Genomic DNA, 16,110 nt, shown 5'->3' on the forward strand with positions numbered 1-16,110 from the left:
AAATCATGTTTTATTTTCTCACAATATTGTGTTACAGTTTTTCTATATTGTTCAGTTATTGAAATGGATACATTCTCCATTTCAATATGAAGTTATAATGAGAATGAAATTTGTTTTGAACTTTAGATTATTATATTTTACATACCATAAATTTGTATACAAAGCGTGCCATTCACTGAAACACGCGACGATGTTTCGATAAAGATAAAAATAATAAAAGATGAGATGACACTGTGGGTGTATGAAGTGCGGAGACCATTTTACGTATCTTTTGACCTTAAATTTTTTACCTTTCTGTCACTTACGTATTTCTAATGGAGCAGAGTGTCCTGGCATAGGGACTAGATAGGACCCAGTGGTAAGTACCCATAGTCTATATGTAATGTGCATTGTCTAGTGAACTTGAATCCCTGGTCCGTCACCGCCAGTCATGTCGGCCCGTTGCAGCGTGACGATATGCCGACGAAACAGGACTTTTCTGGGTACATAAACAAAACGTGAGGTTATTTCTGATTTCTTACTCTTGCTGTTCTTCATTAATAGCAAACATAATATTTTCAAATGCTTTTGACTAGTTTAATATTTACTAAATACTGATTAGAGTTATTGAATTAAATGCAAATTTAAACAACAATATTTATATTGTGTTGGATATGTAAAAATAACATTATTATTTTATACACCATCCAAATCAATACCCTATTAGTATTTTCTTTCAGAACATCATTCCTAACCAAGATAGAAGCGTTTTGGTGTACGTTCACTGTATGCTTATATTCAATTTAAATAAATAATTTATTTATTTACTTAAAACTTTATTGTACACCGAAAATGTAAAAAAAAAGAAGACAAATTCGTATACAGACTGTGGAAATCATTACATTAGTGGTACAAATGGCGGTCTTATCGCTCGAGGCGATCTCTACCAGACAACCATTGGATGGAGATGATAAAAATAGTCAAAAGGGCAGTTTAGGGCGTACGTAAAAAAGATAAAAAAATAATAATAATAACAATAATATGAAAAAATTGATACGATAATATATAGAATATACTACATAAATATACACATGCGCTAACACAAATAATTTATAGACAACATATACATACATACATACATATAATATATGTAGACATATGTATGTATATTTATATATAATATATTTAATATGAATTACACAAATAGATAAGTAACAAGTGCTATATTGATTTTAGAGGGTAAGGAAGTGTTCTTTTAGCAAATAAATGTCTTCCATAGTCTTGGACAATCAATGAACTCTAGGTTTTGTAAGTATAGTTTATTATTTTTAAAGTTTTAGGGTTCAAGATTTAGGACGCAAGGATGATTAATTGATCGATTGTCGCCATGTCTATATAAATCCATAGAAAAATTTATAATTTATAAGACACATTGTTTCGATAGAATAAAAAAAGGTACACTTATATAGAGTTCTATATGGACTTGCAAAAATAATATTAGAGCCAGGCTTCCATGATATATTAATTTTAGGACTATGAGAGGCATTATATATCATATAAAGGCTCAATTCAATAATAGAGTAGTCCCATATACCAATGTAGGAATTAAATAATATAATTTTTTTTTACGAAGATTAACAAAATTAAATGCCTTTTAAATAAAATAAATGATATAATACCAGCTATCCATTGTTTTAATAACATAAAATATCACCTTTCTAAATACAAAAATCTAAAATAGAAAATAATGTTTGTAATGTTTTTATTAAATACTTGTTTAATATTGCTAACTGAATTATGATATATCTGCAACTTCTTTTTTAAACAAATTAAAAATTCTAATATATAATGGTACGTTCAAGATACTCAATAACATTATACTGCAGTCTACACACTGGTCCGTTTATATTAAACCGCGAGTGCATGACACACACCGCCTTAATATGGAGATGCAAGATAGCCGACAAAAACTTTACCAAGAATTTACTACTGTACCAAATTAGTCGCCGATCCCAACTTATCATCCATATGTACGCGCATTCGTAAATGCACGCCATTATATCATGAGGGGTTAGCAGAGACACAAGTAGGTACACCCAGATTTCGCAGAGCTAATGTATTTCCACCTTATGAAAAGATAAGAAGCGAGCCTACGCTATAAGAAGTCGAATTCCGTTCCCGGGCATACCTCAACCGTAGAAGCAGAAAATTTGCATAAATTTTAATTATTCGAGGTTGAGATCGAACCCCGGACTTCAGCTATTTTATAAACGAATAAGTACATCCGCCCTCCATACGCTATCACTATAATTAAGTTCAATTTCTATAGCATACATTTTCTTCAACATCGTATAACGTAGATAAGAAATATGATTTTTAATGAAGAATTTAAAAGTTCAAACACATAACTATTATCACTTATCTAATCCAAAGTGGAAGGTTTATGTGTTTGTTAACAAAGATAACCCCTTAAACAGTAAAAGGGGTTGACTAATAAGGGATTTATTATCTTCTTATCAGGAAGAAATTTAGTTATAATAGGCGAGGACGAGGGGCGCGTGGGCGGCGGGACGCGGTAGCGTGTGGAGCACGGAGGCGGGAGCGAGTTACGGGTGATGGCCACTCCATGTCAAGTTGGAATCGCCGCGAGACGCCTCCCGCTGGTATCGACGCGCTGCGGCCACCGGGCGGGAAAACACACGCGTTTTTTCGTGAACCGAACAGTTGATCAACCATGCTTTTTTGGATGAGCAACATATGAAAAGTTTCAGTGTCAGTGTTATAGTAAAACTTCATTCCCAGTTGGATATATAATAATGTGCGCAATCCAGACTTCTGTGGTAATGTGTGAAAATAATATTGGTCAGATAAAGTTTTAGTTGCGTTCAGGATGAAAACCATCATGAAGAAGAGAAATTATACGCAGGCTGAAAAGCCGAAGGGGAAACGTAAGGTAAGTTTTTCTCACGTAACCGTAAAAGACTTTGTTGTACATTAAGTTATATTATGGACTCTTAAATCAGTAGGAATTACAACGAATGTTACTCGTCTTTATTTTTAAACGATGTGCTTCGGGCGCGCTCATTTCTTCTGCCTACACTTACTTTTAATATTACTTACTTTCATTCTTTATTTGTACATAGAGAATGGCGCTCGCACTTTTGTTAATCGTTTTAATTAACTTAGTTGTTTCCTTTTTTAAGCAAGTATTAATCCACTGATTGATAACAGAGCTATGTGACTCACATTAATTTTAACTGCAATATTTGTATCACAAATGAAGAGAAGTCAATTAAAATTTAAATGAGTAATGAACCAAAGTTATTGAATTATTACCATCGTGACGTTTCATTAAATGTAATGAATGATTCGTATTAAGATGTTGAAAATTGATGAAAATATTTTGATTAATAACAAATACCTACGAGTAATCATCTCTTTGATCTTTGAGTCGCTGCGTACTTGAATTGAGCACTCTAAGGTTTTAGTTTGATTCCTAGGACTGATAAAAAAAATGTGGTTAACAGTTTCTTTAATCAAAAACAACAGTTAGCAACATTCAGCTGTTAAAACTCAGTCGTTTTTTTACATAGAATACATAAGAGCGGTCTGGTTATTACCACATAGCAATAATTATTATTTGTATTAGGAACTATACGAATGATATACTCGGACCCTATAATGGGACGTTTTTTTTTAATAAATAATGATGTTATAAATAAAAAAAGTATAACACATTTTGAATCAACACTTATTTATAGCTCGTGACCGTGTTGGTAGTTTAGGTAGTGAGAGGTGTTCTGCTCTTGCCGTCGATTGACGTGGGATCGAATCCTTTTGGGCACTGCAGAACATTAGCTGTCCACCTCTCTACAGTTAACAAATCCCAGCCGTCGATAAGCCGAATTTAAATTCCAAAAAAATTAAACAATATTTCATGCATCATGCCAACGCCACATGAAACTGCGCCCAGCAACGAGTAAGATAGATTATAATTAATGCGTTATTCACAATTTCTTATAAAAAAAAAACGCACAAATTAGTCCATACAAAAGTAAATCATTCTTTAAACAAGATTTACGTACGATCTTAATGTTGCAATGGTAATCAGAATGGTTTCCGTGATAACGTTACTGCAGGTTTCCGTGAATTTTAAATTAAAACTGGCTTTACGCAAAGTATTTTTGAGTTTCCTTGTAATACTGTCCAATTCTTTTTCTCATTTTATAAAAACAAAAAGAGCATGTGAATACTGGCAGGTAATAATTAATGATGTCTTTATAATGAACTTTTTGGCGAGCGGCTTTACTAAAAAAAGTTGGTTGGTACTTGCATAATAGTTTATTATTATTAAAATATTGTTCAACATAGACGATAAGTGTGACGGACAATTTACTTAAAAAGTTGAAATTAGATTCCTATATGAATCTTATACTTTAGTAGTTAAGTATTTTTTTGCGTAATACGCTTTTGTCTCTAACGCGTATAGTTTTATTACCAATAGACATTTATACATTTTACACAACGACAAGTATTTAATTAGACATTTTCGTAGATGAAATCTAGTATCATTACAATTTAAATTGTATCATAGCATATTATTATTGTATTACGACAAAAGAAAAAAGATCGAACTGGTAAACGTTCATCTGTATATATTTCGGGCCTAAGAATTATAATATCAAACATATCTTATTTATTGTAGGGTGCTTCCACTTATGTTTTCTTTATACATTAAAATAAACGATACATAGGAAAGCAGATAATTGATTCGGCCGTACGTTCGCTTTATTTCTCTTACATCAAGGGAATATTCCCTTGACAGCTAGATCAGGCATTTGTTACTGATTTCGTCCTTTGCGGCTTTGTTGCCCTCTAGGATTTAGATTAACTATCAGACCGCGCCGTGTGTCCATTAGCTTGGCTAAATAAAATAGAAAATTCGATACCTATCCTTGTCATATTTATGAAATGGCCAAAAAAGGATTTTCAAAAATATACTCGTATGACATAATTTTGTTTGTCAACCTATAAATGGTAACTACAGAATAATAGCATTATACGATGAGAAGTATTTTCATGACACCACACTATCTCTTTTTTTCTGAAATTACAAAACCTACCCCGGTTCACTTAATCTGTAAATTTAATAATAGTTTATCTATTATTTTTAAGAGTATACCTATATGGAAAAAAATATTTATATTTAATATAAAATAAAAACCTACGACTAATCTCCTGTTGCTGAACTGGTTACCATTGTAATAGGGTGAATTTTTGGTAAAGAGGTGGAAAATTATTCCTTGCCATTCATTATTGTTTAAGTAAACTTAAAACAATATTCTCTATACTTAATGATGTAATAAAATAAGACAACGGCAATATATTTAAAATAAGTGGTTGTCTGCGACGCCTTTGCACAAGTCCCAAAGTAATAACCTTTGTCATTACTTCATTTAATGCGTATGAACTTTTGTATATGCCTCCATCATCTTATTTATTTCGATTTCATCAGGTGTAAGTACCAATACTTGTGAAATATTTATACAATATGTTGCAATTTGCACATGAATTATGATTATACCCTTGTCGAGATGTCGAACCGCAATAAAAGCTATTTAAATTCCAATCTAACGCCAATCGTGAAGGAAATATAAAATTTCAACCCGATGAGCATTGAACCTTTTGCATACATATAAAATATCCACGTGTAATCAGCAAATTGATTTAGTCACCGCGAGCGGCACCTCCGTGGCAAGTGGCAGCGAGAACGGAAACAGATAATGACAAACTGACTATAAATCTTTTTGTACTTAGAGTAAGTACCTATAGAGAGATTCACAATTGTACTGTATAGCACCAAAGTGAGATATACCAATACGAATGCTTTATGCAGAATGAGATGCAAGATTATGTGTTCCGTTTCATGTGACATGCCGGTTTTCGTTGTTTGGCGAAAAATAAATTCGCAAATATTTAAATTATCAACCCTGTATTATACACTGTCCCATTGATTAGCAAGGTAGACTTAACACACCCTCAAAATTCAGGTATAACGATAACTTCTCAGGTATGCAAGTTTGATCACGATGTTTTCCTTCACCCTTAAATGATAATTCACAAAGAATACACACATAATTTTAGAAAAGTCAGAGGTGTGTGCCATTGGGATTCGAACCTACGGACATTCGTTTCGTTCGGTCCATACCCAACTAGGCTATCGCCGCTTAACAAGTGTTTAGCCATTGCAAATTTGTAAGGCAGCCATCGAATGTCACAGATAAACTATTAATTAGCATTCGTTTGGAAGGCTGATGCAATTTTTAAGAATCCACTTCTCTGTTCCCCGTTTTTTTCGTTTGTAGAAAAGAACCCCACAGACAATTCTCAATTACTATTTGGCCATGGGCCGATCTACCGCGGTCCTTGATAGTTGCCTTTATATCACTAAAAGCAACGTGGTACATATCTGGTGCATTTCTCAGTATTCCCAGCATTCCCTTATGCATCATATTAAATCTAGATCATTCCCTTGGAAGTATACTTATATGTTCTTACACGATGAAACATCAAGTACCGCTTTAGTAATCTACAAAAAAAAAATACAATATGGTTGCAAGAAATCTTCCAATATAATTTTGTTCGTTTGTTTGTCATAATCTATACTTACTATTATATAAAGCTGAAGAGTTTGTTTGAACGCGCTAATCTCAGGAACTACCGGTCCAAACTGAAAAATTCTTTTTGCGCTGGATAGCCCTTTATTTGTGGAGTACTATAGGCTATATATCATCACGCTATATCCAATAGGAGCGGAGCAGTAATGGCTAATCTCAGGAACTACCAGTACAAACTGAAAAAATCTTTTTGCGTTGGATAGCCCTTTGTTCGTGGAGTGCTATAGGCTATATATCATCACGCTATGGCCAATAGGAGCGGAGCAGTAATGACTAATCGCAGGAACTACCAGTTTGAACTGAAAAAAAAGTTTTGTGTTGGATAGCCCTTTATTTGTGGAGCGCTATAGGCTATATATCATCACGCTATGACCAATAGGAGCGGAGCAGTAATGAAACATGTTACAAAAACGGGGGAAAATTATTAGTTTTCAGAGCTTCCGTTGCGTGCGCTGCGTAAACGGTTAAAGTTATGCAACAATGATGTATGACGGGATTGTTCCTCTTAAAAAGTTCTAAAAAATATATTATAAAACAAAGTCCCCCGCTGCATCTGTCTGCCTAAACGTGTTAAACTCAAAAACTACCCAATGTATTAAGATGAAATTTGGTATGGAGACTGTTTGAGACCCTGGGAAGAACATAGGCTCCCGGGAAACTACTACTTTTATAACGGAAAACTTTAGCCTGAAAAACTTTAATACGCGGGCGGACCGCGGGCAAAATCTAGTATATTAATATAATTTCATTGTCATAAGTTGGAAAGATGAATTATGTGGTGACACCAAAAAAACTATGTCTGTCTCGCGTGCAGTTACGTCATGAATCTTTCTCTAAGTATTTATTTACTCTAAGTTTTAATACCTACACAATAAGTCTTACATAATGGGGTATTACAAAAACAACTTAGGAATAAGGAGGCGCTTTCTAACAGTTAAAACTTTATAAATTTCTGATACAATTAACAACTTACATGTATAATGCAGGAGACATAGCTACATTAATTCGCTTAAGTTATTCTCGATAGTTTATTTTGGTTGCTAGGTAGGTACTCTTTAATCCTCACTCCCACGTGGGTGTGTATTTTATAAAATAGTATTCAAGGTAAATTGATTATAAAAAATAGTAGCCAATTAGTTATCTAATCTTTGTTCTTATAATTAGCTACCAGAAAATATCAAAAGATATCTACTTTGATATTACAAATTTTCCTTTTTCGGACGATTAAAGCATTTTTAAATCAATGTACAGTACTCGTACTGCCTTGCACCATTTCAACACGCCAGACTGACACCAAATATGTAATGGCAACACCAAACACCAAATCTAGAGCATTCGTACCGTTCTCCAGTGACGAGGTAGGTAAAACAAATGTTGCTGCTAAAAATCAAACATTTGATAACGTGCCCACATTACTTAATGACAACTTCGTGGACTTATTCACAATGTAATTATAGATATTAATAACAATGCTCATTCAAGAAATACTAATAACATTGTTGACCTATGCCCCGTGCGTCGATATGAACCAAACTTAACGAATTCTACAATATTAGAAACATTTTGCAATCTCCATATGACGTAACTCGGTGCGTTTAAAGAGTGCCGACTAACTAAGTTATCGCTTTTATGAATAACATTTTCCTTACGGCGGACTTGTATTCTTATAAGCACCTATCATTTCATTGTTTCTCATATTTGATGCCTTTTTATTCAAGTTTACGACACATATTGTGCTACTTTCTTTTCCTTACGTAGGTATAAAATATAAATTTATTTTTGTATGCCGTGCAAGACCGCCGCAAAGAGTTTCCTATCAGTAAATGTCATCGTGCGGGCCCCTAATTGAGCAGTCAGGACACTAGGCCCCTCTTTGCGTAGATCCGGTGCGCATCATTTAGCTGGATTTATTTTTAAACTAAGTTTCTATTGCTTTACTTCCGATAACATTTGTAATATACAAACACCTAATGTCAATACTAGGCACAAACAACGTACTTTCCCGAACTCGTTACCAAGAAACAAAACTATAATTGTAAACATAAAAGAAGATAAGAAACATTTGGTTACATATGATTCCATTTCCGCGTAATACAATAAAAACCGTCGACTACATTTGACCTTTTTGAACCCACTCTTAAATTTCATATAGATACGAAGCAAGTTGAGTATGTTTTGATGGGTTAAATCGAGTTGCAAACGGCACAAAATTCTATGTGGGCGGTGGTCAAGACCCTCGGAGTGAATTAAATCACGTAGCCGATGCGCAGAGGCGAAATCATGATTACACTATCATTTTTAATCCGCGTGAATCGTATTCCCGAGTTATCTGATGATCATTTAATAACCCAGACAAGATGGACCCACCCGGGAACCATAAACAACCGTACGACAGATCGGCATTTGTAAATTAATGACTTTTGGTGCATAAAATATGTTCGCATGATATTTATTTGCGTTGGGCTTCGAGAAGAGCTCCACGGGTGAGATGGGCGGGCGGCTCGCACTGCAAGATAGCGGGGTCACGTTTCCAAGATAAAACTAAAGATAACGTCTCGTCTTGAGTGAACGATTGTCTTTGCATCGTGTCTCGCGTCGTATTTGTGTTATTCGTTGTTACATAGGTATGCCGATTGTCGTTGCAATGAGCTCCCTGATTCTCGACCCATTCCACATACCACTAAGAAGATTGCAAATAGTATCCTCGCGGTTTTGCATAGCATACTTGAACTTTGTCCTGAATAGTTTCATCAAATTATATCTATATCAATATTATAAGAGACATAGAAATACATAACTAAGCGTCTCAATTTTTTTCTTATAGTGATAAAAAATACGACAGTAAAAAAAAGTTATCTATATTAGTTAAAAACTATAATGACTTGTTTTTTTTTCTAAAGGCGCCAATAAACCATAATTATCTGAGGCATTCAAAGCAGTGCTAATTTATTTATACCCAAAATGTCAAAGTATTATTACGATCAAATGATAAGCAGTATACGTTACAAAATCTTTATCTCTACCAAGTTAATTGTGTAAACATATTTAAAATTTTAAGAATAAATTCACATTATACATTTTTGGCTATTTATTATGATCTACTAAGTCGTAAAACATGCATGTGACGCTGTTATTTATTACTAACGTTTTTATTATGTAAGAAATATTGAATAATGTATCAATTAATCAAGTAAAAAGTCGTTTCGTAAAGGCAAAGCCGCAAGACGTATTCCCGTTTGTCAAAAACTACTTTGTGTTTATAATTTTTTCGTGGACCACGGCCGTGGGCGTAGCGTAGAGAGGACAGGAAGTTAGTTATCTCCTTTTCCTTATATAAAAGGAAACTAATAATTTACCTACATATCTATGGTAAAATAGAGACAAATAATAATAATAATATCAGCCCTGTATTATATACTTGCCCACTGCTGAGCACGGGCCTCCTCTACTACTGAGAGGGATTAGGCCTTAGTCCACCACGCTGGCCTAGTGCGGATTGGTAGACTTCACACACCTTCGAAATTGTGAGGTGTGTGCCCTTGGAATTTGAACCTGCAGACATTCGTCTTGGCAGTCCGTTCCAAACCCAACTAGGCTATCGCCGCTTAGAAATAGCTTAAATAGAGACAAAATAATATATATTTATCGAAATGATAATTCATATTATGAATTATTGTATACGTAGGTGCTCATGCTATCCGGAGTTGTTACTAATTGCTTGCTTGATCAAATTCTCGCTTCCTTAAATAAATTACGTAAATACATCTAGTATTTCAAAGATATTTTGTTTGTCTACGTAAAATTTTTAAGATACTCAAAGTATTTTACAATAATTGTGCATAATATAAGGATTTACCAACACTCTCTGACTAACTACTGGACTTAATGAGAATTAACATCTCATGTCTCAGGATGACGAGCGCAGTGGAATACCAAACAATACTTTGTAATTCAAGATGTTGGATGGTGTTTCTACTGTTTATAGGCGACCGTATCGCTTACCTACCATCAGACGAACGGCAAGCTCGTCTCGTCATTCGAAACAATAAAAAAAAACTCATCTGCGATACAGTTTTATCTATAGTTTCAGGTAACGATCTCCAATAAGAATTATATTATCATAATCAAAGAGATTTATTGATACTTAAATCGAAAAATTACTGCATAGATTCCCCAGTGGTTCAATTCATCACGTATAACGAACGACACAATGAATTTCGGTAACTGCCACGTTTATTGCCTTTTAAACAGGTACTGTGTATAAATATAATTTAAATACCACCAAATATAATTTTAAGACGCATTTCATTATTTGGAAGTTTAAATTGAGCCTTCATATTTATTATAGGTCGTTAAATGTTACATCTTGTTAGGTTATGGTCTGATGATAACCTAATTGTAATATACCGCTATTTTTGAATTCTAAAATAGCAGTGTTTCTTGCTGTATTATTAATTTACTCGTGGAATAAAGGCTATCAGAAATTCTGATCACAGTGGGTACAATATCACCTTGAAATTTGTCTGGAGGTGCTGCAAAATTAAATAGGTTATGAATACGAAATTAAAATATATTTTTATGTGGTTTCATTGTCTTGCATTTATTCTAACAATACATCGTAATTAAATGATGCAGTATCTTCTATAAATCCAATCAGGTCAAATTCAAATAATGTCTTTCACGAGAATATACAGAGATTTTATAAATGGCAACACACACACACACACACACACACAGACACACACGCTATTTATCCCGAAGGGATAGGTAGAGGTGCAACAGGTAAACCCAATAGGGTGTATGTTTTATATTTTTATAAAATTGCTACAACTGTAAGCAAACCTTAATCAATAAATTTACACAGCTGCATATTATAACCTATAAAAAGATTCACAAACGTCGAAATAATGATTCACATGACAAGTGCTATTTTACGGCCACTATTGTTATACCTGCTTGTAATCTATCGATATATTGGACGCAAATTCAATCTCGAATAATATTGACGAAGACGTAAATCTCTGGTTAAAAAAATAAAGAGCTTACAACGTATATGATCATTTGTTTTTTAATACAAAAATAATTGTTTAGAATGTATTCCAAACAATATAGATTTAATTACAATAATAGGTATAACATAATTCAAGTTCCAAACTACAAAGAAACAAAACTAGTTAAATGGTTTTATCTAACATATTGCTTGTACGAAACGTGTGTATGGGTGTGCAAACTGTATTTAATTTAACCCAAACGATCTTCTTATCTTTCTTGCGTTTTAATTTGCAATAAGCATAAAAACCTAAGATGTTGCCGTACACTAAAATATGACTTTTTTCACTATTAGGAATATTAATTATTCCTAAATTTTAAGATTAAAAAGATTGAAAGGATACTTTTTAATTATTATCCTAATTACAGATTACACACGCACACGCCTACGCCGAATATCCTCGAAGGCGTAGGCATAAGCGCATTTGGCGCACTCACTTTCCGCCGTGTGTATTCCGTCCCATAAAGTAATAGAGGGCGAGCCTATAGCCATCTCGATACAAAATTCCAGACTCCGGGCTGATATTGAGTAAGAAGACCCAATATCAGTTTGCATGACCCAGGGATCGGACTCGACTCGCCAGCACTCCAGTCGTACCGTAACCGTCGGTAGTTGACCGAACCGAGGGAGTCAAGTATATAAATATACGTTAAAGTCTGTCTAGATATAGGCATATATGAGGTTTTGTTTTTCTTAATATACCAGTAGAGCTACTATGCTAAATAAAGAAACATAACGACAGTAATCAAAACACGAACTCTAAAGGAAAAAATGGTGTCACATCACATTCAAGTTCTTATTCGCCGGCAATAAATCTGATCCAATCAAGACAGACCATTTTTAGATATCATTAAAGCAGTTAGTTAATTTATAGCATGACTTTGTTAAGAAACATACCTGACTGGATTGTCAAGGAAATTTCATATCGTTGTGTTAATTTATAAATAAAAATTCAATGACACGTCCCACAAAATATTCACTTTCATTGGGGAAATAAAATTAAAAGAAATATTAATATTAATGTGATACGAGGTGCAACTTTCTAGGCTTAAATTTGTATTTTTTGTGAATCAATGTCCTCGTTTTAGGTTTAATTCGTTTATTATCCGTCCATACTTGTTATCCCGAAGAGTCAACTTAAGTATTCAACTGGTGGACCCATATTCGGACAAGTTTCTTCAGTCTTAGTTTGAATAAGAAGTGGTAACCGTCAGGGGCCCTTCGCCATTTCATATTTAATATAATACCAACACGGGGTATCATTTTATTCTTTAACTATAAAACCTACAAATTTGCTAGCTCAGAAATTTAGCGATTTAACATCTATAATTATTATCATTATTGCGGTCACTAGGAACTACCAAATATTGAATTGTTAGGCCACTAACTAATATTGAAATTGACACAAAAATATACCTACTTAACACAGCTTAGATGTAGCATTATACAAGTAAAGGTTATCTAATGAGGACGCTAATAAAAATCATTTTTTGCGAGATACAATATTTTACATTTTTATTGACATTCAAATATTTACGTCTAGACCTGTTCTACTGAATTTGAATAATGCAATTAAAACTATTTAAAATTTTTATACAGTTAAATCTTCACAATCAAATGATGAAGAAGATTCTCTGGTACCATATACAACAAGATGCACTTAAATATCAATACATATAATAAGGTTTTAACAGGCTGTTATCAGTACATTATATATATTGAAAAGAAACTAATTTGGGGCTCTTTATTAGAGCAATAAAGCTAAAGTAACAGTGTTTAGAGGTTTAGTCCGTCTGTTTGTTTATACACTATGTGTATTCCTAGAGGAATGGTGTAATCCTAGAGGTCTAACTGAAAATAGAGGCTTCATTTTATCCAAAAAATATAAAGCGGGACTTTTATCCCTAAAATGTTTATTCATGCAGGCGGTGCCGTGAGCAAAAGCTAGCGATAAATAATAATATTCTACAATAACAATCTACGGCACTATGTGTTGAAATATTTTGTTTCACTTATAATATTATGTCGTTGTGTTTAGCTGTGGTGGTTTTATAATTGAAAATCACATACTTACTAATATATTTTTAAGAATTGTTACATTTTTAGATTTTCTTAAAGCAATCGACATATTACTATAAAAATTTATAAATATTACTTATTTAATATATTGCATGTGATAAATAAAAGCACAATATCTTTTTAATGGTAAACTTATATGTATTAGTTGCTTGCTTTATACACGTCGATTATATACTTTTTTTTATAACCGGGTATAAGTATGGATCTTAACGAAGAGAGAATGCGCTATTTGCACAAGTGATTACTAGTCCGCTATTAGTGACAACTTATATCCTACTATGTAAATGATTTTTTTTGTGAAAATGTTTACATATTACGATGTTTGTCAGAATATAGCTTATAAACTAACGTATGAATTTTATGGACTAATAAATATGCTACCATTTACACCGCAAAAACGCACAACGGTACTTTTACATCAAGTTAAAATTTATATAAATTTTAATAGGTGAAAGAAACCGTGGACCTGATTCTCCCACCTATGAAAAAATCAAACTTGTTGGTCAACACGATCAAAAGATATGTCGCATATTTGCGATTTCACCAGGGAATCAAAATCTATGGGGTACTTCCCATTGACCTAGAATCATGAAATTTAGCTTGAAGTAATTCTTAATGCACATGTAAAAGAAGAAAACGAAATCCATAAATATATACTTAAATAATTACCAAAGAAGCCAATTTACTATTCAAAACTAATTAATTGCGGTTGGTGGAATAACATAGTCTACGGTTTGAATGGCAACGTTAAGTTTGTCAAATTTGAACTTATATGCTTAATTTAACTTATATGCTCTTAGATACCTTACCAACAAGTTTGTACGGAACCCACAATGCGCGAGTCCAACTCGAACATTTCCAGTGTCTTGCATTACTAGTTACAGAAGAATTCTTTAATCTTTGTGTTTAAACAAAATGATATAGTCAATAAAAGGTGGCAAGAAATTTTCCTTGGAATTGAATTATAATTATATCTGAGAGTAAGCGACCAATCATCCTGGTATCCAATGTCGAATAAAGGGAAATCATGTCTATAAATAAGAGCCTACGTCCTACACATGAAAGAAAACAATCATTTAATTAGCTGATGATAAATAAGATCGCCACGCATAGCTGACCCGACGCAGACGCCTGACATTTCAATGGACACATAATTTACCGTCAATACATTAAAATTGAGATATTATTTACACAAACTGTTCGTCTTCCTACCTTTGAAGATGCAATCGAATCTAATACGGTATCTTATCAGATTACAAAAGAGATTTGTAATAATGTGAAGGCGAGGCTTAATGGCAAGGCTTATAGGCTTATAACTTTTTTGCGTATTTTGCTAAATAATTTTTAAAGCTCCAATAAATAAATTATATTATCTACACTAATTTATAGAACTAAAAATATTTATGGATCGTGAAAAGACTATTTTCATGGATTCAGAAGGATTATAATATTTAAATAGGTTAAGGCTTTGTAAAATAACCTCTTAAACACTTATATATTATATTATATTACATAACATTTAAAGTAATTGTAGTTTTATATTATTGATTATCATACTTTTACGTTACATTCATATTCCGCGGCATAAATCAACGTATTTCTCATTACCTTAACCATTTATTTATGTAAAACGTATTTATAGAAAATTTTCATGAAATCACTTATAATTCTCTCGTCTATTAGAATGTCAGTTATAATGGGCTAGTAATTTGCGCACGACGTATTGCCTATTACGTGTATGGCTAAAATAAATCACGACAAAACGTGTAGGTATAGTCATTATGGTATGTATGCTACGCCGTGCCGTTCTTACTCTTGAAAATTAAATTCGTTTTATATATTTCAATGTTCAAAGTAAAAATTTACCATGCGTAAACATTTCCACGCGTGTTGTGTTAACATCGCAAACAAAATGCCATATTCATACATATTTTTTTCTGAGTTTAATAAACATAGCCCGTTGCAATTTGGTAACAATAAATAATGGCATCTGGTTTGAACTACACGGATACACTTGAACGCTAATTATAATATCGCTTATGGTAATAGCCCATTTTATAATTAGCCTCTACTACGAGAATAATAACTTTAAGTTTACCGCGTGCTTTGCCATTGAAACGCATTCCTTGTGCTCTCAAAGAACACTAATTAGGTAGATAAAATTTCTTAAAGGTTTGTCTATATTGTTAGTGGCGAATTTAAACTATCCAATAACAAGTTTATAAAGAACGGTGCATTTTTAATAAAGCTATGAATTAAAAAACAAAAAAAAACACCATCACGCTTTTATTCTTGATAGGGTAGGCAGTGCTGTAACCAGGACAC

The 16,110-nt window shown here is 33.1% G+C and overlaps 1 protein-coding gene across 2 annotated transcripts in view; it reads left to right on the top strand.

Moving 5' to 3' along the window:
• Positions 1–2,580: 2,580 nt before the first annotated feature.
• LOC115449415 (high affinity nerve growth factor receptor) overlaps positions 2,581–16,110 on the top strand; it is a 32,738-nt gene continuing 19,208 nt past the window's right edge. For both annotated transcript variants that reach the window (XM_030177227.1, XM_030177228.1), the window contains exon 1: positions 2,581–2,932. In XM_030177227.1, coding sequence (XP_030033087.1) covers positions 2,870–2,932 — 63 coding nt within the window. In that variant the 5' untranslated portion in view covers positions 2,581–2,869. The remainder of the gene's footprint in view (positions 2,933–16,110) is intronic.

Source organism: Manduca sexta, chromosome 23, assembly GCF_014839805.1.
Source record: "Manduca sexta isolate Smith_Timp_Sample1 chromosome 23, JHU_Msex_v1.0, whole genome shotgun sequence".
Classification (NCBI taxonomy): Eukaryota; Metazoa; Arthropoda; class Insecta; order Lepidoptera; family Sphingidae; genus Manduca; species Manduca sexta.